This window comes from Sarcophilus harrisii, chromosome 1, assembly GCF_902635505.1.
Source record: "Sarcophilus harrisii chromosome 1, mSarHar1.11, whole genome shotgun sequence".
NCBI classification, from domain to species: Eukaryota; Metazoa; Chordata; class Mammalia; order Dasyuromorphia; family Dasyuridae; genus Sarcophilus; species Sarcophilus harrisii.
In genome coordinates this window covers 155,875,066-155,899,936 of record NC_045426.1, presented here as the reverse complement: position 1 = coordinate 155,899,936, position 24,871 = coordinate 155,875,066, and the positions used below count along the sequence as shown (strand labels likewise).

General features: G+C 33.5%; 1 protein-coding gene across 2 annotated transcripts in view; it reads left to right on the top strand.

The window, feature by feature from the left end:
- Positions 1-24,871, top strand: part of ADAMTS6 (ADAM metallopeptidase with thrombospondin type 1 motif 6) — a 322,872-nt gene that overhangs the window by 143,779 nt on the left and 154,222 nt on the right. For both annotated transcript variants that reach the window (XM_031965568.1, XM_031965571.1), the window contains exon 9: positions 4,317-4,422. In XM_031965568.1, the coding sequence (XP_031821428.1) occupies positions 4,317-4,422 (106 nt within the window). The remainder of the gene's footprint in view (positions 1-4,316; positions 4,423-24,871) is intronic.

Genomic DNA, 24,871 nt, shown 5'->3' with positions numbered 1-24,871 from the left:
GCTTACTCAGTGTAGGATATTCTGACCTAGTGCTGGTTCTCTTTGTTGGTGACTGTCTTAATGTAATTCAGTCATTTTGTAGAGTTAACATTTTTGATAACTTTCCCTAGCCTAGCTGGAATCCTTGGGTGAATAGGGTAATCTGCTGGTGTGTGTGTGTGTGTGTGTGTGTGTACATGTGTGTGTATCAAGGGAGGGCAGGATGATTAGAACTATCTGGTAAGTGCAGTGGAACTTCTTTCCAAAGGTCCAAATCTTTTTTTGTGGTTTGAACTGATGTGTTCTTTTTCTTCCATTCTGTTTCTCCCAGTAGAATTTCTGATTGGATAGCTAAGTTCATTTATCTGAAATTAGCTCTACCTGAAACTAGGATTTTAAGTTCCTATCACTGAGGAAGGTATAGTTGTGAGGAAATCTTTAATTAAAGAAGTTTACATCTAAGAGAATTCCTTCCTGAAAGTTTGGTTCAGTGAATGACAGTCTAATCTAATGGAAAGAGAGCTGAGATGACAGTCATAAGATATGTCGATTTTAATTGACTGACCATATGACCTTGGACAATTAATTTCCCCAGGTTTCCTTTTCCTCATCTTCGAAGTAAGATTAATATCATATATTCACAGCAGAGCAAAGCTGTAAGGATCAAATGGGATAATAATGGAAAGTTGTTTAGAAACAAAGATGCCATACAAAAACAAAGTGATACTGTTTTTTAATATAGAAATGCATATAATATAGAAGATTTAATATGTAATTTTGTTTTTAAAAGTTATCTGTTCTATTTTTCTTTAGCTATAAATGGGAGTTTAGGTACAACAGATAAGATCCTAGCAAAATTATGCATGTATTGAGTGAATTGAAATTTATCTAGCTTCTTTGTAATGGTAGCTATTCCTTTTTTTTTTTTTTTTTTTTTTTTTTTTTTTTTTTAATACAGGTATTGACATTAGCACCTGTTTAGAACAGCTCCAAATGGAAGAGTTAGTTTTTTCTCCTTTCTTTCCTTTCCTTATTAACCTTTGTCTTATCAAAAAGTAAAAGGCAAAGATGGCAAGAAAGTTGCGTGTGAAAGATACCCAGGGAAAGAGAAAGTGAAAAAGCAGATACTGGCTTCTCCCCTTAGGTTTGTGCTTTTTGCTTAACTGAGAAAAGATGCTGGTCATCTTCATCATGGTGTAGGGCATGAAGAAATTCATCATGGAAGTGGATTTGATTGGGAGGCTGGTCAACTTTCTTTCTATTGCTGAACCAAAACTCAATAATGTGTCTTCATTATTTTGTCAATAATATAGAGTAGAAGTAGCTGGGCAAACAGCTATCAGAGAGATAGTCTGGAAAGGAATTCTTTATTTTTTATATATTTTATATTGGAGCTCCCTTTCAACTCTTGAATAAGTTATTTTTCTTAGACTTCGTAGATTTTATCTACATTCAAGTATAAATGTAATCATGCATAATAAAACTAAGAATATTTTTTTTTGTATTCTTAAAAGAATATTAGGGTCATTTTGGTTTTCCTAAATCAAAGGAAGAAAAATTTAGAAGCAATTTTCTGCTGCCTGTGGAACAAGGACCTGATATCTATTAACTATGTGACTTCCAAAAAGTCTCTTAACCTCTCAGTGCCCCAAGGTTCTCTGTAAAATAGATGAATTGTCAGTCTTGGAGTTGCTCACAAAATGAAATTACAAGCCCAGGCAAAACAAACAAACAAGTAAAAATTCCAACTGTAAATCAGGCATCTAGAATCCAATCCAACAAGAATTTCTTAAGTGCTAAATCTTGAGAACAGGGTGCATAGTGGATAGAATATTGGGCCTGGAGTCTGGAAGATCTGAGTTCAAATATGACCTTAGACACTTACTAGCTGTGTGATCTTGAGTAAGTCATTTAACCCCTATTTCTCTTAGTTTCTCATCTGTAAAATGGGGACAAACTGGAAAAGGAAATGGCAATCTATTTCAGTTTTTTTTGCTAAGAAAACTCCAAACACAAATCCATGAGGTCATGAATGTGACTGAACTACTGAACAACAAAAAAGTATGGAGAATATAGGAAAAAAAATCAAATAAGTGACCTGATCTCAAGGAGATTACATTATAATGAAAGTACATCTGTACTGACTTTCATCTATGAGAAATGTTAATGACTCCCACTATCAGTAAGACATATGTACTTGAGTGGCTTTTCCTTTGTTAGTAATTATCTGAATTCTCTTAGCTAATTTCCCTTGTGAGAAATCTAGATAGCATGAGGGGTAAGATCTGTTACCATAAAATGTAAGTTCTGCTGTCCCACTTGGGAATCAAACCCATCACCAACACTGAAGAGAATTTTGTAGCATCACAAGAGAGAAGAAAATTAATGAAGACAGTATTGGGTTTTGTTTTTTTAGTTTAGGAGCATTCATAGACATTCACCAAATAGTTTATGGCTAGTTATTCTTCTTAATGTATTCTCTTAGCATAGCTAGAAATTTTATATAAATCTTCAGAGTGAAATCTGTGCTTAAAAACTTTACAATTCTACAGGGAATTGTTGTGAGTTCTCTATTTTAAATATATAATATAAATATAAACATAGTAAAAATGTAGCCCTTGCAATACTACTTTGGCTTGGAAAAATATGAAAAAAAAATCTTAATTGAACAGTAATTATCCATCGTATATAGTTTCATAAGCCTCAAAAGGCAGAAGATTTTTACTTTGTTTCCTTTTATCTGCTATTTCACTTATGCTTCTTCTGAACTCAGTCAATGGGACCAAGACAATAATACCAATGAATAAGATTGAGGACAGTTAATAATTTTTTTTTTTTAAAAATGTTATCTAATATGTTGGGACAAAAGAGTGCTAGTCAGTTAAAAAGATTTTAAATCCTGTTGAATAGATAATGGCCCAGTTTCTCGTCATCTTGTTATTATTGCCTTTGTATTTCTCTACAAAATATCAAAATTAGTGAAAAGATTATTTATATATTTGAATCACCAGTATTGGTTTTTAAAAGTACTCTAGGTCTTGGAGGTCTATTTTTTTTTTCTTTTTTCTTCCAAACAGGGGTGCAATAAATAATCCCTCAGTGAATTTAATCTCTATTTTATTCTGGTTGCTAGGAAGGAGGTAGAGTTGCATAGGATACATGGAGACTATAGAAGAATGATTTTTAGAGCTTTCCTGTTGGTGATACAACTGTCAACTAGCATAACTGGGAAATTTAGTTGGTTGGTTTGAAGGCAATTACCAATACTTGGATCAAGGTAGTCGTCTATTCATAAATGTAAAATGTTTTTTCCTATATTTCCTCTGATTTCTTCCAAGTGACTTCTCCTAGTCCCTCTTTATTTCTTTCAGTTTTAAATGATTTGGAATCTCTTTCCTTATACAGAATAGCATTTTTCCTTTTACATAAAAGTTCCTTTTTCTCATCTCTATTTTGGAGGAATATACAGATTTGCAGAGCATGATATTCTCTTGGAATGGATGTTAAAGCTTCTACATGATAAACTGAGGAATCCTGCCATTCATTAGCATCAATGAATTAGCACCATTTTTATCTCCTTTTTTTAGGAATACTCAATACACCAAAGGGGACAGTAGGATAGGAGAACTACGGCCTGCATTTCCAAATTGGGAATGATTTCCCTTCCATTAAGAATATTTTTTAAAAAGATACTAACAATCTCATCAAGACTAATTTTGAGAAATGCTGATTTAAAGAAATGAAGGAAAAAAAAGGGAAAAAAACACTAGACCATGACATTAGTGATTCAGCGTGTTTTTTTTTTTAACAGTTCTTTCCCTCTATTGATAACATTTAGTTTTGTTTTTATAAAAATGTCTTTTTTTTTTTTTTTTTAACCACTGGGGACTCATTTTTTTTTTTTTGGTAACTAAAAAAAGTTGCTTGTATATTTTTATGAACCCACTAAACTTAAACAGATCTCTTTAGAAAAATAATGTGGATACATTTTGCTTTCTGCAGCCTCAAGAATGTTAAAATAGAAATGCTTTCTTGAATTCCCTCTCCTGGCTCAAGTTACTAGGTGGTCCCAAGTTACCAGAAGTAAAATTTATAAATCTAACCCCTCGTCTAGACATTTTCCAGCACTGACTGCAGTTCAAAAAATATTAATGTCTAGCCGGCAGAGTGAAATTCCCCCCCAGTGATTTTGCAAATGACTAGAAAGTTAACCTTTTGCCAACTGCTCCTTCTGTGCGTGGAGGTTATTAAAAAAAGAATCCAGGCATTTATAAGTAGGGGCTTTTAAGACTGCAACACCTTGGCTTGACCCTTTATGTCTCCTTCTGTTTCTTCAGGCTTGGCCTCTGTGGCTGGAATGTGTGAGCCTGAAAGGAGCTGCAGCATTAATGAAGACATTGGCCTGGGCTCCGCTTTTACCATTGCTCATGAGATTGGTCACAAGTGAGTGAATTTAAGAAAATCAAGATAAAATTTAGTATGTCGCTCTTTGAGCAACTGGGGAAACTACTGTTTTGATTGCTTACATTTGGCCACGCTTTAACTCCATCTCTATTTGATGACAAGAGAGAATATCACACTTCCCATGAAGGTTTCCTAACTCAGATTAGGTGGTGGATTGGGAAAAGATTGATATTTTTTTTTCTCTCCCTCTCCCCTCACTTCTCTGCAGCTGCAGGAAGATGGTTGAGGAGGGCAAAAACTAGGAGCTAGAGAGAAGAGGATACCTGAAGATGGAAAGAGCAGGACACAGGGAGAAGGAGGAGCCACTTTCTGTTTTAAATTTATGAGTTTTAAGAAGTAAAGAATTTTGGAAATAAAAACTCTTAAGACTACTAAAAATTTGCCATGAACCAGTAGTTGGGAAACGCTTTTCTGGAGTATTGTACCACTTGTTGCAGTTTGGGAATTGGGTTAAGGCACCTTGAGACTGGGAATCTTTTCAAGAAATATTTTTATTAATAACAAAACATAGGATTTGTTGTCAAATCTGCACACTCAAGTATCGTTTGAAAAGATTTAATGTTAGCTATGCCTGCCTTCCCCATCCCCTTTTCCTCAGGAAGCCAAATTGTTCTAAAGGTAAATAATCCTGCCTTTTCTTTTTCAATCCTCCTCAATTATACAGGATGATAAAATGTTCCTTCTGCTCTTGTTCTTGCTCCAGCTGCACACATGGCATTTTCAGGTCTGAAGTGTAGTTGTTGGCAGCTCTGATGTGACTTTCATTTTCTCTTAAGCCACCTGTGTGTCATGTCAAGAGAACAAGGTGTTATTGGATAGTAGCAATGCTTTGAATTAAGTGGGGGTAAGATGGAATAGAATGGCATCCCACTTCATTTTAGACAGACCTGAGATCATCGTATTAAACTTTTAAAATACAAGTCAGAGAGGCAGTATATCCTTGAGATCAAGTGAGCTGGACCCTAGAAGGAATTCTGGGAAAGTCACTTAACCCCCCACAAAACTCTCTAAGACCATTAAGTTCAAGAACAGCTACCAATTTGCTTTGGGAGTTTCCTGATAGGGAGGATATCCTGATAAGAGTATCCCTAAAAAATTATAAATCCTATCCCTTTCCAAAAACACAAAACAAATGCACAAACTGCATCTGTTTCTTATATTCTTATTTCTCCATTTACAACAAACCCTTTTCCCATCTAAGTTTTTTTCTTCTTCATTTTAAACGCTCACATAGTAGTATGTTTAAAACTTGTGGAAGGGAGATAAATTTTGGAATATCGTGTTTCTTTCAAGTACTAATATCATTAGTATTTGAGATAATAGAATGATCGCATGGGACTCCCAATGTGAATCAAAAAGTCTCTTCTTTAAGGGTTCAGATGGGGTTTTGTGTAGCATATCCCTTCATTCTCTGGCAAAATTAATGAAGTGTTCCAAAGTGAGTAGGTGACGGGTATTGGAGTGAGGAAAAAGTGGATTTACCCATGCCTCTGATACACATACTCTGATACCTTAGGATGAATCAATCACATAAACCTCTCAAATACCTCTCTAAACCTGGATCTTGTGAAGTGGCTGATCCACAAGAGTTCAGGGCATACCAACTTTGGGAATTCCTCATGTCAGTGGAATTATAGGCTAAGATAAAAGGGATAGAAAATGGAAAACAGGAAAAAAGGGCTAGGAAAAGTGGTACAGTACTCTAACCAGAATAGCTCCTTTTCCTTAAGCTTGGTAAATATTTAGCCTCCATTCTAGTGGCACAATGCCTGACACAAAGAAGGCACAATAAATGTTTATTGACTGAGTGACATTGAAATGGAAACCATTTGTTATCCAACACAAAAGAGAGAGAATACAGATATATTAAATTCAGACAAATCAGATTTTACAAAGTACTTTCTAATTCCTTATACATTTTCATTACCTATTTATAGTATCAGCTTCCCATATTATACTTTAAACCTTTGCCTGAGGATATTAGATGATGCAGTGGATAGAGTGAAGGATCTTACATCAGGAAAATTTGAATTTAGATTCAGTTTCAGAAACTTACTAGTTGTGTGACCCTGGGGAAATCACCTGACCTCTGTCTGCCTCAGTTTCTTCATCTCTAAAATAGATAAGAATAGCACCTACCTTCAAGTACATCCTGGAATATCTGGCATAATATTTATAAAGTGCTTCATAAATTCTAAATGCTATATAAATACTGGATTAATTATACTATTGTTCCCAAGTACCTTACTTTGTACTGTGTATGTATTAAACACTTATTAAATGTTTGTTTGAATTTGAATCTAACCTAGCTTTAGATTGCTTTGCTCTCTTTTTCCTTTTTTAAGGTTAGCCTTTTTAAAAATGAAATAAAGTTATAATTACTGAATATATTTCCTTCATTTGACTTTTCTAAGGAACCTGGAAGAAAAAACCATTGAACAGACAAAAACAAGGGACATAAATAATTCAGAATCTTGGAAAATCAGCTCCTGACCATTTGATTATAATAATCAAAGTTAGCAGATAGAAAGTGATTGTTGTTCATCTATTTGCCCCATAAGTATAACTTTAGAGTTATTATAGAGAATGTAAAGGCCATCTAATCTAATTTTTTTCTTTGTAAATGAGGAGATTGTAATTTTAAGTTAGAGATTAAGTGCCTTTCCAGTGATCCTGAAGGTAGTAATTAGTAAAAAGGCAGTAAAAGGTAGAATTCAAATTCATGTCTCTAAAGCCATGATTTCCCTACTACTAGTCATTGAACAAAAGCTAGGTTTGCCCTCCTCCCTCCAGATATAAATGAGTCATTTTGAAATACAAATTAATTCCTTTTTAGAGGTTCTACTTAGATTTGGATAATGATAGAAGACAGGTGAAGAAAATGTTTGCTAAAGTTGAAAACAGTTCAAAATAAGAAAAACAGCTGAAAACATATAATTTTTCTCTTCCTCGTTTCCTCACTCTTTCCTAAACTATATATAGTAAATAGTAGGAGAATGAAAGTGAAAAAATACATCTCCGACTCACTTAAAACTCAGGCTTATTAATGTTAGCCATAATCCTATGCAAGTAGACTGTATTTAAGAGGTTCTGTTAGATTCAATAAAATGGAAATGTTGGGATAAGTCACATAACTAGTAGGATATGGCAAACCCATTCCTGTATACTGTGCTTTAAGTAACTGAGATGAGGGATCAGCACACATTGTGCCTTTTATTAAGATTCTAACTGGGCCACCTACCAGGCATTCTAGTCTGTTCCCTGAGCTTCATCTACATTTTTATTCTTCTTAAATTAGATCCATCTAATGGGTATTTTGAGCTCTCCTGGAAATGAGTAACAGTACTTTAAGTACCAGAGTTGTAGAAAGGAAGCAAAACTGTCTTGGATGCATCATTTATGTATCAGTGTATAATTAGAGGCTATATGATCTTTGAAATCCTAAAAATCTAAGTTTAAGTCTTGTATTGGTTGTGTTTTGGAGAAACTATCTAAACCTCTCACTGCCTCCACAGAACTCTTTAAGGGCAGGGTAAAGGCAAGTGCTTACTATGTACTGGGTACTATATTAAGGACTTTTTTATAAATAAGATCTCATTTCATCTTTTCAACAATCTTGGGAGGTGAGGGTTATTATGCCCATTTTATTGTTGAGGAAATTGAGGCAAATAGATATTAAGTGACTTGGACAGAGTCCCATAACTTATAAGTGATTGAGACTGGTTTTGAACTCGGTTCTTCCTGATTCTAGGCCCAATGTTTTATTCAGCTTATTTATTCAGATTCTAAGCCCAATTATCACCAGTTGCTTCCAATTCTATAAATTGCAGAGCAGACATACATTAGTAGAAGGGATTTCCTCACTAGGAGTTTTCATTAAATGCCTACTATGTGCTAAATGCTGGGGATATAAATACAAAAATGAGATAACCTCTGAGTTTATGTTTTCTGGTTATAAAACAAGTTAAAAGATAATGTATATACATACATATATACACAGACACAGTGAATGGAAAGAAAGAGGGTACTATATTAACACACTGATAGAAGTAGCATTTGAACTTTGTCTTAAATGAAGTTAGGATTTCCAAGAGGTGGAGTTGACAAAAGAAACTATTTCAAGTACTGGGGACAGCCAGACAAAGATACAGAGGGGAGAAATAAAATATGGTGTTTGGGAAGCAGTGGCAGGCTAATTTAGCTGTAGCTAGAGTCAAGTCAACATATATTTGTTAGGTATCTATTATGTGCTATGGGCTGAGGATACAAAGAAAAACAAAAAACAGTGCTCCCTGTTTTCAAGAAACATTAGAGACAGTATATAAATAACAATGAATAGACAAGATATACGTGCTTACATACATAAATACATATATATGCACATTATACAGGATTAATTGGAGATTATTTTAGGGAGAAGGCACTACAATTCAAGGTATGAAGAAGAGGGATGTATAATCAACTTGAAAATGAAAAGCTGGATTGAAGTCAGATTGTAGAGGGCTTTCTAAGCTTAACTGAGAAGTTTATGTTTGTTCCCCGGGGGCAATAACCAGCCATTGAAGTTTCTTGAGTAGGAAAACAGTCAGACTGTGCTTTAAGAAAAAAGCTCTGTAGTTTTGCAGCTAGCTATATAAAGGATGGATTAGGGAGATGAGAAACATTTTTTTTTCTAATTTAAAAAAAATTTTCATCTAAAGTTTTGAGTTTCAAATTCTATCCCTACATTCTTTCCCTTTCCTTCCCCTGAGATGGTAAGCAATCAGATGTAGGTTATACATGTTCAATTATGTAAAACATCTTCATATTTGTCATTTTGTACAAGAAGACTAGAATAAAGGAAAAAAGAAAGTGAAAAATAAAATGTTTCAGTCTGTATATAATCAATATCAGTTTTTCTCTGGAGGTAGCATGCTTCATCATTAGTACTTTGGGATTGTCATGGATCATTGTGCTGCTGAGAATAGCTAAGGCTATTCACAGTTCTTCATTGAACAATATTGCCATTACTGTGTACAATGATTTTCTGATTCTGTTCTCTTCACTATGCATTAGTTCACAAAGGTCTTTCCAGGGTTTTTTTGTGACCATCCTGCTTGTCATTTCTTTTTTTTTTCCTTTTCAATAATATTTTATTTTTCCAATTACATGTAAAGATAGTTTTCAACATTCCTTTTTGTAAGATTTTGAGTTCCAAATTTTTTCTTCTTCTCTCCCTTACCTTTCCTGTCCTTGACACACAGGCAATCTGATATAGATTATACATGTACAAGCATTTTAAATATATCTCCATGTTTGTCATGTTGAAAAAGAAAAATTGGAATAAAGGAGGAAAACCACAAGGAAAAAAATCAAATAAACAAACAACAAAAAAGGCAAAAATAGAATGCTTTGATTTGCATTCAGTTTCCGAAAGTTCTCTTTTTGGATACGGATGGCATTTTCTATCTAAAGTCTATTGGAATTGTCTTGGATCACTGTATTGCTGAGAAGAGTTAATTCTGTCATAGTTGACCATCAGATAATCTTGCTGTTACTATGTACAATGTTCACTTGATTCTGCTCATTTTTGTCAGTTTTAGTTTATATAAGTCCAGGTTTTTTTGAAATCATCCTGCTCAACATTTCTTATAGAAAAACAATATTCTATTACATTCATATACCTTATTCAGCTATTCCTCAGTTGATGGGCATCCACTCAATTTCCAATTCCTTGCCATTACAAAAATATTACTTATTGTTTCTTACAGTATATATCCCATTAGAGTCATACCACAATTTCTTTAGCCATTCTTCAATTGATGGACATACCTTTGATTTCCAGTTTTTAGCCACCAGAAAAAGAGCTGCTTTAAATATTCTTATAAAAATAGATTCTTTCTCCCCCCCACTTTTGAATATCTTTGAGACCTCAAAGTAGTATTGCTATAACAAAGAGTATGCACATTTTTATAGCCCTTTGGTCATAGTTCCAAATTGATCTCCAGAATAGTTGGATCAGTTCACAATTAGTATTCCATTTTCCCACATGCCATCCAATATCCAATATTTTTTTTTTTTTCACATTAGCCACTCTGATAGATGTGAGGTAGTACATCAGAATTGTTTTAATTTGCATTTCTTTTATCACTAGTGACTTGGAGCATTTTTTAAAGATAGCTTTGATTTTTTGTCTCAAAACTACCTCTTCATATCCTTTGATCATTTTTCAATTGAGGAATAATTTATATTTTTATGAATTTGACTTAGTTCTCTATATATTTAAGAAATGAGGCCTTTATCAGAGATACTTATTGCAACTTCCCCCCTAGTTTTCTGCTTTTCTTATAATTTTGGTTACAATAGTTTTGTTTATACAAAAACTTTTTAGTTTCATATATTACACATTTTTACATCTTATATATTTTACATTTTAAAAATTCTTGCTCTATCTTCTTTGGTCCTAGATGCTAACAGGTAAACTTTTCTAAACTTAGAAGAGAAATTTTTGAGGCAAGGGAAACAATAATGAGACCATTGAATGATCCAGGTGATAGGTGATCAGGACCTGAATTAAGCTTCTTTTGCCATAAGTAGAAAGAAAAGAGAGATATGGAGGAGGTGGAATCAACAAATTCAACCAAGTGATAAGTTGATGACTCCTGGGTTTTGTTAGTGAATAACTATATGATGGCATCCTTGATAGAAGTGGGAAAATTAGGAGGACTAGATTTAGGGAGAAACATAATGGGTTCTGTTTTAAACATATTGTTTGAGAGGCATGTGGATGGCATAGTAGATAAAGTACTAACCCTGGAGTCAGGAGAACTTGAATTCAAATCCAATTTCCAAAACTGAAATCCAATCTCAGATATTAATAGCTAATAATACTAATAGCTATGTGACACTAGGTAAGTCATTTGACCCCATTTGTCTATAAAAAAATAAATAAAATAAACATATTGTTTTGAGAACTTATGGGGCATTCAGGTTTATATATTCAGCAGGCAATTGGAGATACAGGACTAGAGCTTGGGTTAGATGAATACTGGCTGTGTCAATTTAGGAGTCATGTACATAAGTGGTATGATATATAAAGCAGCTGTTCTTAAGCTTTTTTTGTGTCGTGAACACCTTGGCAGGCTGGTGAAGCCTACGATCTCCTTTACAGAATGACATTTATAAATACATAAAAACCCGCTAAGTATTACAAAGGAAATAACTTGCATTGAAGACACTTGTCACAATTAAAAAAAAAAAAAAAAAAAACAGGTTAAAAAGTGATGAACCTATAAAGGAGACCAGGAAGGATCAGTCCAAAAAGATCAGAATACTGTGAGAGAACAGTATTAATGAGAATCCAGAGAGGAAAGGGTATCCAGAAGGAGGGGGGTGATCCAGAAAGAGGTCAAGAAAGAAGGATGGTAGAGTTAAGGCCATATGCATAAACAATAGGAAAGGAATCAGCGAATACGATGGAGATTGAAAATTAGAGGAACACAAGGGAATAATTGAAGGAGCAGTCTGCTGGTGAAGATTAGTGGAGAGGGAATCAATTCCTTAAAATTCATCTAGTACAAAATAGACAGCTGTGATATGCATTCAAATTAAACAGATTTCCCACATTGGCAAAGCATTGACATATTTAACAAGAACAACATTTAGTCTTATAGATCAGACATTGTTTCAGAGCATGTTAAAAACAAAACCACTACCTTCCTTCTGGCCCTAATGCTAGAAAAAAAAAATGATTGAGTGCAGAAATGTTATCTGACAGTAGAAATGTTAACTGCTTTTCCTGACAGCTCAGCAAGACTCTGTGGGCCTGCCTTTTATCCCAGTGCCAGATAGACAAGATGTAGTTAACAGATTGTCTTATTCGATCTCCTTTATCTGATCTGGAAGAAAAAGGTGCACGAGACAAAGCCTTTGTCCTGCCCTATGAGTCTTGGGATTTAGCTTTAGAGTCATTAGCAAGTCAACTCTGGTTTATTCCAACAGTTATTGGGAAATGGAAGGGAAGATGTGATCTTTATTCATTTCTAAACAAACTAGTAACCATGGTCACTCTTCATGTACTGGGTGTGTTGTATTTTATACGCCCATGCCTTTCATGTAATGGGCATCTATAATGATCTAAGAAGATTCATTGTTGTTAAGAAAGGATTTTCATCCATGAATTACTGAGAAAGAGCCCTTATAAAAATCACTGGACAGTGTGAATATTTTCAGGACTTCTTAAATTGTATAGAATTTAGTTTTGAATATAGGGTATGTCTGTGCCATGGGGATAATAACCATTTCAGACAGCCATAAGGGGAACTATTTTCTTTGAGTAGGCCATGGTAACCACTTCTGTTACTCTCTTTCATGATGTAAAAAAATATGGAATTGATTTCTTTTTCAAATGGAAAATTGAGGCATGGAACTGCATATAAGTAACATGTCTGGTCTGAATAGAGCAAAATATACTTTAGAGAGGAAGGGATGCACTTTGAAAAATTTTTATTAATTATGCATTTACTGTGACTTTCAAAAATAATGAAAATGATCACATTGAGAAGGCATAATTAAACTACAAACTGAAGTTATAGTGAATTCAGAAAGACATTCACACTGCTAAGGATAGTAAGCAAAAATTCTAAAACTTTAGCTTCTTAGAAGTAGTATAACCATACTGCCTAATATTAGCAAAATTTATATTGAAATTCTGTGAGATGACATCGACTATTATTTAAAGGTAGTTAAAGTGAATAATAATGATAATGATGAAGATGATGGAAAATAAAAATGGAGAGACATTGTGGACACTCTTTGAAACATCAATTTTTTAATATTGTGGTTTTGCAATAGCAATCTGGAGAAGATATAGACTATGTAAGGAGTCAGAAAGGAAGTGGTTTGGTGTTAGGTTCAAATCTAGGTGAAATTGTGAATAGATAAGATGAATCCTGCCCTCCCTTTTCTTTTTCATCTTTCTTCTACCCACTTCCTTCAGGTAACTGGTGGTCTTAAGATCCCATCTAGTCTCTGTCTTAGTTAGACATTTGGAACTTAATATATTAGTCCTCCTAAAAGCATTCACATCTTGGAAGGACATGGTTGTTGACTTTCATTTTCAAAGAGGACCAAAATTACAAAACTATGTTAGAATTGAGCTACACTGTGTCCGACTGTAGCTGATTAGAACAGTATGAGTTTAGAATGCTCTACCACAGGTCGGACACAACATCTGGGGGAGTTTCTCTAATTTTGCTATCTCAAGTTTCTTCTGGATTAATTCATTTCTGCTTTGCTCATGGAGCACAGCACCTTCTCTAATGAGGGCATACAATGCTGGGCATTCCTATGCCAGTGTCTTTCATGTCATACAATTGATTCCAAAGTTCTTAAGAAAAACCTTGAGAGAGTCCTTGTATAGCTTTTTCTGACCATCTTGTGAGCACTTGCCCTGTGTGAGTTCTCCATAAAATAAATTTTTCTGCCAAGCATGCATTTGGCAGTCTAACAATGTGGCCAGTCCAACGGGTTGTGCTCTGTGCAATAGAGTTGGAATACTTTGCAGTTTAGTTCAAGAAAGGACTTCAGTGTCTGGTACTTTATCCTGCCAGGTGATTTTCAGAATCTTCCTAAGACAGTTCAAATGGAAGTGATTTTGTTTTCTGGCATGGCCTTGGTACACTGTCTAGGTTTCCCAAACATATAACACTGAAGTCAGAACAATGACTCTGTAATCTTTCAGTTTGGTAGTTGGTCTAATACCTCTCTCCCACACTTTCCTTTGGAGCCTCCAAAAATTGAGCTACTTCTGGCAATGACTGTGTAAGTCTCATTAAAAACAAACAAACAAGCCAAAACAAACAAACAAACAAACAAAAAACCCAAACCCAACTCACCAATGCTTCACAAAGAGGAATAAATCTCATGTGAGCTTCTTGAGAGAAGGGATTCTTGCCCTTTTTTGTGTCCTACCTAGAAGATAGCCCAGTGCCTGACACAAAGCAGCTGCTTAATAAATTCTGTAGCTGATGGACTACCAATGAGAAATCTTTTTGATTGGTGATAGAAGTTTTCTCAATGCATCTAAATGAACATGCTGTATAAATAAACCTACTTATACTTACTGCCTTTATTTAAGATTAGGCCTCTGTTAAATGGTCAATGGTGGCTCTTTCCATTATGGGAAGATAGCCTTTAAGGAGAGGTATGGTAATTGTTTTGGGATTTAGGGAGTACCAAGGAAAAATATGAGAGGAAATACAATACTGGATGATCTAAGAAATGATTTTTTACAGGTTAGCATAAGGTGAAATTTAATATGGAGGTTTTTGAAAAGTGATGTGGTTGAAGTTGAAGTGGAGAGATTATTATAACTGTGATATAGTAAGTGAATTGTGATAGGAAATAGATTAGATGCAAGGAGCTTAGTGTCATAAAAAAAGCACTAAATTAGAATCAGAAACCCTGGGTTGTTATTAAATCCTTAGTCTTTCAAATGGAGTTAGTAATAATTAAATTAGCTACTTCACAGAATTATTATAAGAGAAGTACTTTCTAAACTTGCTTACTTTCTAAAGTGCTATAAAAATGTGAGCTATGATGATAATTAATAACCAGAACCTACATGAAACATTTGGCTATTGTAATGTAGAGGAAAGAGTAATGTGCCCAAATCATGGCTAGGTTTTATTAATTTTTTTAAATTTAATACTTTATAGTCTTGCATCTTATCTATTTGCTGATGTCCTGATAAGATAAAATCATACTGCTGTAAAACCATAAAAATAATTACTTATATTTACAAGACAGCCTAGTGAAACTGGAAGAAGTTCAGAGAATAGAAGATAGAATTCAAATACTGTCTTCCCCTCAACTTACAAGCTGCAAGACAGTCAGTCAATAAACACCTATTATGTGCCAGTTGTTGTGCTAAACACTGAGAATACAAATACAAAAAGAAAGGAAAGAAGAAAAAAAGAAGGAAGAGAGGAATGAGAGGAAGGATGGGAGGGAGTAAGGAAGGAAGGAAACTAACAAGGGAGAAGACAGCTTACAAAAGGAGCTAAAAAGATGGGGAAAGGTGGCTGAAGAATGTCCCAGAGAAGTCCCAAAGTAGTATAGACAGGTGAGAAATAAGATATTTTGAGGTGAGTGCTTTCCTTAAAAGGATGTTTTGGAATTCATGGCTTCCCTTTCTAATTAGAGAGATAGATAGAGGATGGTAATAAGGTGGAGTCTAAGGGAAGTGGGATCTTAGCTACTAAGTCACTTACTCACTCTGGGTCTCAGTTTCCTTATTTGCAAAATGAAAGCATTGAGGAGTAGATAATTTTAAAGGGCCTCTGGAACCCTAATTGGTTATAATTTTGTCATTGTAAGACAAATAGCTCTCTTCTGTTTAGGTGATTATCTTGATGAGTTGCTGTGTCTGAAGAACTTGTCACATTGTGGCCGACTTGATAAGACACTGATAATTAAGCTTGTCTTCAAACACACACAAGTGTTTTGGAAGTCTTTTCAGCCTGGTAGGACCTATCAGATTTTGTATTCCACTGGTATAACCTTTAAGGACGGAGAGTGACCTTTTTAAGCCAGCAGAATGGTATTCTACTAAAAAGACCTGAATGGTAGTCTAATAAACAGGAGTGCTCTGACTCCATTTTAATGGCTCAGCTAAAAAAAAAAGTTTGTTAAATTCACACAACACATACACAAAATGACATTCATCTACCATTGCCATTATATGTATATATCTGCAACCTGTAATTTTCCCATATCAGCATTGACTGTTGTACATAGATATTATTGGATTTAGGTGTTAGAATTAATTAATTTTTTTCAATGCTGTGAAATGCAAATGTGAACTAAACAAATTAGTTAAATTAATATTTATTATATTATTATTATTATATGCTGTTTATTCCAAGTATAGCAACAACATGCCTCCATTTTAGACGTTAAGGGAACAATGATTCTTACATTGTGCCAAGAAGAAATATACAGTTAAAGTTTGTAATAATTTTTAAGTTTCTGAGTACAAGGAAAATTAATATTTATTTGATTAGCTTTAATATAGTGGGAAATCATTAAGTCTTCTGAATCATCAAAGAAAGATTTGGTCTTGGTGTTAGAGTACTTTATTATATTCTTTTTTTTTAATTGCTTAACTTAAATAAGTTATTGGACCAGCCATTTTAACCCATTCTTCAGCCATTAGTTCTAAGGATGAAAGAAAGAAATGACTAATACTTATAGGATATTAGCAATTAGTATTGACATTAATATTCTTGGGGAATTCAAAAGGGAGTTCAAAAGAATGGTGTTCAGATCTCAAATGAGAATCAAACATTTTATGAAAGTATTTATGTTCCCCTCCTTCCTCTTGGAGAACAAATATGGAATTCTAGTCCAGATTCATTCAGTGAAGGAGAATTATATCTTTAAATACTAATATTCTAAAGAAAAAGGGGAAGACTTATTAATAAAGTTATGTATAAATGTATGTACTTCTGTATATATTCTATAACAAACCATAATGATTCACTTATATTCCCCAGAAGAAAGAAAGTACTTAGACTCACAAAGCTTTAAGAAGTAATCATATCCTTAGGCAAATGATAGGAAAGTCTACTACAAACCAGACACAGTTGAAGTTTAACGGTCTCTACAACAGCCTCCTTGTTTATAACTTGGAAACATGATTATTTACTAATATTCTGTATTATTGTAAAGTAGAACATGTGTAAAATCTAGGGGAAATCAGATTCCTTTTCATACACTTAACCCTTTAATATCTCCCTTTGTCTTATAGAATCTTAGATTTGTTTAAACTATTCTTTCTCTCGCTCTTTACATATATATACATATATATATATATACACATATATACATACATATATATGTATGTATATGTATATATATGAATTTATTTAACTAAAAAACTTCAATGTCACAGTTGTTTTCTGTACTCTTCCCCATCACTAAGCTATAACCATATCTACTGTCTTTATGTATCTTGAAAAGTAGCAAATACTTGATGTCTCTTACTTTCTTATCATACTCTCTTTATAATCTGGCTTCATGATTACCATTTTATAGAAATTAATCTCTTAAAGGTAACCAATGAGTGATCTAGTTATCCCCAAATATAATGTCTTTTCTCAGTCTTTATCTACCTTGACCTTTCTGTTCATTGTTGACTATCCCAGTCTTCTTCATTCTCTCTTCTTCTTTGGCTTTCATAAATCCTCTTCTGGTTCACCTTCTGCCTTTCCTTTATTTGATCTCAATGTTCTGCTCTTAACTGTATTCTTGTTGTATGCTCTCTCCTGTGTATGTATCTAGTACTGTTCCACCATTATGCTTTTGTCCTTGTAATGCTCTAACCTTATGGACTGTTCTTTATTCTTGAAATCTTATCTATCCTTCAAACTCAGTTCAAATTCCACCTCTTCCATGAATCTTTCACTTATTACCCTTGTGAAAGTCAGAAATAATTTTTCTTTGCTCTAATGTTGTGCAGCATTTCTTACCTCTCTTATGTTCTAACATTCTCCATCTTACCTGTTTCTCTTCATGGATCTTTATCCATTTCCCACCCTCAACTATAGATATCCTAATGCTCTGTCATGTGACTCTTTATGTACACCATTGTTCTTAGTGATCTTGTGAACACCCAAGAAATTAATTAGTATTTTTATATAGAAGACTCCCAGATTTGCATATGTAACTCAAGTTTTTATCCTGAGTTCTCATTCTGTATCACTGAATTCCTTTTGAACATCTCTACTTGAATACCCTATAGTCATCTCAAAACTAATATGTCCAAAATAATACTAATGATCTCACCTCCTAAATCTACTCTCCTCCAAACTTCTGTACTTCTGTTGAGGACAATGATGTATAATGATTAAGGTTTACAACCTCAGGCATTTCTGACTCTTTTTTCCCCCTTACTAGCTATATTCAATGATTGCCAAGTCTTTTGGTTTCCATGATATCATTCTTATCTATTTCCTTCTCTTTATTTATATGGCTACCTTATGGAACAGCTTTCTAAATTAACCTTCTAACTTTCAGTTTCTCTCATCTCTAGTCTGCCCCAATCATCTTCTTAAAGTACAAATCTGTACATATCTGTATTCCTTCAGAAACTTTATCAGCTTCCTTTTGCCTCTAGGATAAAATTCTGGCATTTAACGCCCTTCATTATCTCTCTTTCACCTACTCTCCTAAGCTGTGGTACATTGTCTCCTTCATATGCTGGGTTTTTTTTTTTTTTTTTTTTTTTTTTGAGCCAAAATGTTTGTTTGTTTTTTTTGAGCTAGTTGACTCAAAATAGCATTCCATCTATTGCTTCTGTGCTTTGGCATAGAATGTCCCCCATACATTGAAAGCCTTCCCTCCTTCCCTTTGCCTCTTTGAATCCCTTCAAGACTGAGCTCCTGTATCATCTTCTCTGAGAAGTCTTTCCAGATCTCCTTAGTAATTAGTATTAACATCTTCCTCTGAAAATTTCAATGTATATACTCTTTATATAATTATCATCTTTGGTAAAATGCATATTTTATATACATAGTATATTACTGTTTATATAATTATTATCTTTGGTAAAATGTAAGCTCGTTGATGACAAATGCCATTTTTAATTTTGGTTTTGTATTTTCAGAATCATCATAGAGCCTTGCATATAATTGAGGCTTATTCATTAGATTATATTATATACTGCACTATATTTACTGCATGGCAATATATATATATATATTTTTGGGCATGTATCATAATCTTCCTCGTGGGATTGTAAACTCTGTCTTGGCGAGAACTATGTCTTACTTATTTTTGTAACTCTCCTAGTTCCTTGAATGATGCTTTGCACAAAATGTTTAAAATTAGTTATTAAATGAATGACAGTAACTTACAAATTGACATATAAGGTATGGTGACTATCAATTTTTAATAGACTAGGGTGATTAGTGAAAGAAAATTAAAATAATATTGTACAATTATTTAAGAGAGTGGCAATGTAATAAAAAAAAGCTCTCCTTTTTTAGGAACATGACATATGAAAACCCAGACATATGAAAACTCAAAACAGATAAATTAGGGAATGATTTCATATTAGGTAAGAATTCCTTGAAGCATCATTTCTCAATACACTAAAATTTTAATTTTATTGACAAAAATTGAACTTATACATGACTTTCAAAGAACATGCTTACATAAAAGAAAGTAAATCTGTATTAAACCTAAGAACTTAATCATATTAGAATGTTCAGAATTAATCTATTAGACTAGAGTGATCTTTCTAAGCAATATTGGCATTCTAAAATGTCCATTTCATATCCATCAATGACATATATTCTTTTGGTAGAGAAAACCTTGTGCTTGATTGGATTAGTATATCTCTGTGTCAGATGTATTCAAGTGAGAACATAGGGGATATGATCTCAACTGACTATTCCGTTCCATTTGTCTAAAAATGAAATGTATTATAGAGAGCAATCATAATACAAAGGCACAGAAAAGCAATGGCCTAGCTGTGTTAGCATTCAGAACTGATTTTTCCTATAGGGTTCTATAAAATTAAAGGGAATTTGAAAAAAAAATCAAGGAAAGGGAGAAGGGAAGTAAACAGTCTCTGCTTTGGTTCCCTCCCAGACACTAACTCCTCAACTGGGATGTGATCACAACCCCTCCCTATTTAAAAAAAAAAAAAAAAACAAAAAAAAAAAAACTTCTTTCCAGTTCTAGGAGCCTCCCATTAGTTTTGGAGTCAGAAATGCCTGGTGGGATTAGCCAAAATCTATGTCCTTTCCTCACCACAATGATTTCCACATTTCTCATACCCTCACTGACCTATTATAATGTTTTTATAACTGGGATTGTTACAGAAGGATGCTGCTGATGTCAGACTGTCAGCATAATTGAGTAAGCTACTGAGATCACTTCAGTCTTCTCCTTGTACTGACTACTGTTTAATATCAGATCCAATTCCAAACCTTCAGTCTTTTTTCTTCATGATCCTATATATCTAAGGAATAATCTGCCCTATTGTTCTTTTCCTCATGAAATTATTTTATACTCATCTTTATACCATGACCTGCTCCCTAGATTCACTTAGAAACACATGAATCTATCTTAGACTAAAATTTAGGGATAAACTTTTAGACCTGGAATATCAAGACCTAATTTGGTTCTCAGCCTTCAGAGAGTTATGGTTATTGAATTAAATAGATTTGAATAATGATACTGGGGCAACAAGTTAAAAAAGATGGATCATATTTGGTATATTCCATTTAAGAAAGTGGGGGGGAATGCAAAGTATATTTTGAAAAGTTTCCATCAAAAATGGTTAATTTTTTTTAAAATTTAGGCACTAAAAGGACTATATTCAGTTATCTGGAAAATTCACATATGAACAGTGAGTGCTTCATTCATCAACAATGTTGGATATTTGTAATGTTATTGTATTTGGTTGCTGATAACTTCAAGAAATCATAGTCACAAATCCATATCCCCACCCACATATACCCATGCTCTTTCTTGTACTTTCAAGCCACACTGGATTTGTGATCTCATTGATGTGAGTTTCATTCTAACAATGTAGATCTCAACCCATCCTTAGCTGTCCAATCATCAGTGTTTTGGGGAATTTCCTCATGTTCTTGTGTTATTACACAAAGTCTAGTGGAATATATGAATAGTTTATCCATTGGTTTTACCTCATTCTCACTTTATGAAAACGAAAAGTTTAAGATTACATATCTTATCTGTTGGGGTCATGTTTTTTTTTTTTAACCCAGCTCTTCTTTTTCACTCTTTGAACTAGAAGGGAAGAGTCACTCATAGAACAGATAATAACATACAATTTCTCATTTTTCCAGTTTTTAATATATAATTTTGCATTTATAACCCCCCCCCCTCAAACTTAGTATGAAAACATTCTCACGTCACAAATTATATATGGTTCCTTAGGTCAGCTGTGTTTCTTTTACTCAAATTTTCAAGTTCAGTCTGTGCACATGAATTTATTTTAAGAGTGATGATGGTGATGTTAAAATGAGAATGAATTCAAATACATATTTAACTCAAGAATTCGATATTTGGAAATCGTCATCTATGAAGTTTTTCTATGTTGAAGAAAGCAAATATGTATTAAGAAAGAAAATCTAACTGGATTACCTGAAGAAAATTACTTGCTCTAAGAACAACACAAAGCATAAATTCAATGAGCAATTATTAAACTTCTATAGTGTGCAATTAAAAATGTGTATTGGATTAGTGAAACAAGAAATTTCTAGATGTTTGAGTTTTCAGATCACATCAAAAGACAGTTATCACCTCTAAGCAATTATGAAACAAATTATCTTTATGTTGCTATGAGAAAGGAAATGTACTGAAATTAAATAGCCAGAGTAAGAACAGGCCTGTAGTTAGCAGGTTAGAAGAACAGCAAGAAGGAAAAGAAGAAGACAATAAGATACATGTATCAATCTGAATAACTGTAAAAGAGCTAATCCCTTTCAGTAAATTTACTAGAGCGCTGGGGAAAAAATGGTGGATTTATGGTTTACTTGATTAAGTTCCTCATTTATTAACTATTTTACCAAGTCTTACTGTATATGTAATATGGATTATTTTTTTGCTTGTCAAACAGGGTGCAAATGAGTGAATCACATTATGATTATATGCCCAATCACATCTTATCTCTCTCACAGCAGCAGATGCTCCATTCCAGAGTGATCTAATTATTTCTAATAGATATCCTTATCGTAATGTAAGTTACTGTACCAACAGGGCAGCAATCTGATTACATAGTAGTAAGGTGTTATTAAGTTCCTATATTTTTGTTAAAAAAAACTTTATTTATTTGTTCATGTATAATTACATATACCTTCTTGAACAGGACTCGGCATGGGAAGGAAGAATTGAGCTAAATGAGTTTTTTATTTTTAATACTTTAGCCACTGTTGTTTTAGAAAAGCTGCATTTCCCTAGTTTCATTCAACAGTATTGCTTCATTGCTGTAAATAATGGCTTAATGGACTGAAAGAATTAATTCAGCCAAAATTATAACCAGACAGTAGCTTAGAGAATATTGAGAGAATATGGTTGGTTATTTTGTAATTCTCAGTTGTTGTCTATATTCACATAAGATCCATTTTAACAATGTCATTAAATATAATGATACTATTATAATAGAAGAAAACCCACATAGTTTAAAGTGTTTGATTGTTTCTCCCCTTGTAGTCCTATCAATGCTTTTCCAGTGAAATGGGGTTTTTAAAAAGCTTATGCTTTTTTTGTTGAACTAAATTTATGCTTCAGCTTCACCTCTTAAGACAATACTGTCACTGGTGAAATATTATAATAGTACTTGGAATACTTTCTGTGTTTAAAGTTCCAACTATTGTGTAAAACTGGTTTAAGAATAGTATTCAGAAAATATAGCAGATTTATCCTGTGTCTCGACACAATAAAAATTGATGTACTTGGGAAATTAAATGATGCCATAGAGATCAGCTCTAGTAGTTCAGTGTTGTTGCTGTTCAGTAATTTCAGTCATGTCTGACTCTTTGTGACCCCATTTGGAATTTTCTTGGCAGTGATACTGCAGTGGTATTTCATTTCCTTCTCAAGCATATTTTACATACGAGAAACTGAGGCAAACAGAAATAAGTGACTTGCCCAGGGACACACAGCTAGTAAGTATCTGAGGTCAGATTTAAACTTAGGAAGATGAGTCTTTCTGATTCTGGGTCTATTACTAGCTGATTCTAATAGTTTAATAAGAGTTAGCAATTTAGACAGTATTCAAAATAAATTTTAATCAGTCATAAAATATTTATGAAACAATTCCTATATGTAGGCACTAGAAATACAAAGAGAAAAATTGGAAAGTCCTTATCCTCAAAGGGATTTTGGAGACACCATTCATGTATATAGATATATACAAAGCACATAAAAACAGATATAGGGTAACTGGGAAGAGATAGTAATAGATCAGAGTATTAGAAAATGCTTTTTGCATAAAGTGTAATGAGCTGAGTCTTCCAGAAAACCAGAGATTCCAAGAGTTAAAGTGAAATGGAATGGAGATAGAAGATAGAGTGACATATGTGAAGAACCTCAAGAGGACCAATTTGACTGGAGTGTAGATTGAATGGAAGGGAGCTATGTGGAACAAAGTTGGAAAGACAAGATGGAGTTAAGTTGTGAAGAGTTTTCAATGCCAGCAAATTTGTGTTTTATCCTGGAGTTAATAGGGAGTTACTGAAGTTTGTTGAGTAGGGTTGGGATGACATGGTCATTGTTTTGTTTTTAGTTTTACTTAATAACTTTTTAATTTTTCCAATTACATGAAAATCTTCATAAGGTTTTGATCTGCAAATTGTTCTTTCTTTCTTTGCTCCCGCCACCCCAAGACAGCAAGGAATTTGATATAAGTTATACACATACAAACATCTTAAACAAATTTCCACATTAGTCATGTTGTGAAGGAAAACTCAAAACAAAAGGGAAAAACCACAAGAAAGAAAAAACAAAAAAATGAAAATAGTATGCTTCGATATGCATTCAAACTCCATAGTTTTTTCCCTCTGGATGTGGTCAACATTTTCTATCACTATTACTTTAGAAAAAAATTCCATTGCAAATGGATAGAAGTTTGATGGGAGTGAAATGAGACTTGGTACAGGGAGACAAATTAGGAGATGATAGCAATAGTGATAGGTGATGAGGATTTGAACCAGGATTCTGGTTGGAGAGATAGAATTGGGCAGACATTTTGTGAAGGTAGAAACAACATTTGGTAACCACCTGGATATATATAGGGAGAGAAAATGAACAAGATATCACACTAAATTTGTGAAATTTTGTCACTAGAATGATGGGCAGTTCCTGGAAGTTTGTGAGAAAGGTAGGTTATAGGGTTGCTACCCATCTTTCCCTTGGACACTTCTGATAAGGAGAAGCCCATTTCTTCTAAGGAAGCCCATTTCTTGTACAGATTTCTAAAAGAAAAATTTCTAGCAGCTTACAAACATATTTAAGTCTTTCTCATCCTTAAAAAATAACCCAACCCATATGACCCTACCATGCTGTCAGGCAGCTATGTTATATTTATATTCTTTTTTATATTCGATCCTTAGAAGAAGCTGTTTACTTTTGCTTCTTCCACTTTTTTGCTTCTTATATCTCATACCTCTTATAGGTATCAGTATTGTTTCTATCTTTTAATAATTGTTATAATATTGATTTGTAATAACTATAATAGTTATTATAGTTTTAATAGTTATAAGTTTAATCCCTCAGGTATATTAATCTTTTCTTCTCAACTAAATTGGGAGCTTCTTGAAGATAGTTTTGAATCTTATAATTTGTGTACACCACAGAATAGAGCACTGGATCTAGAGTCAGTAAGACCTGAATTCAAAGTCATTTCCTAACT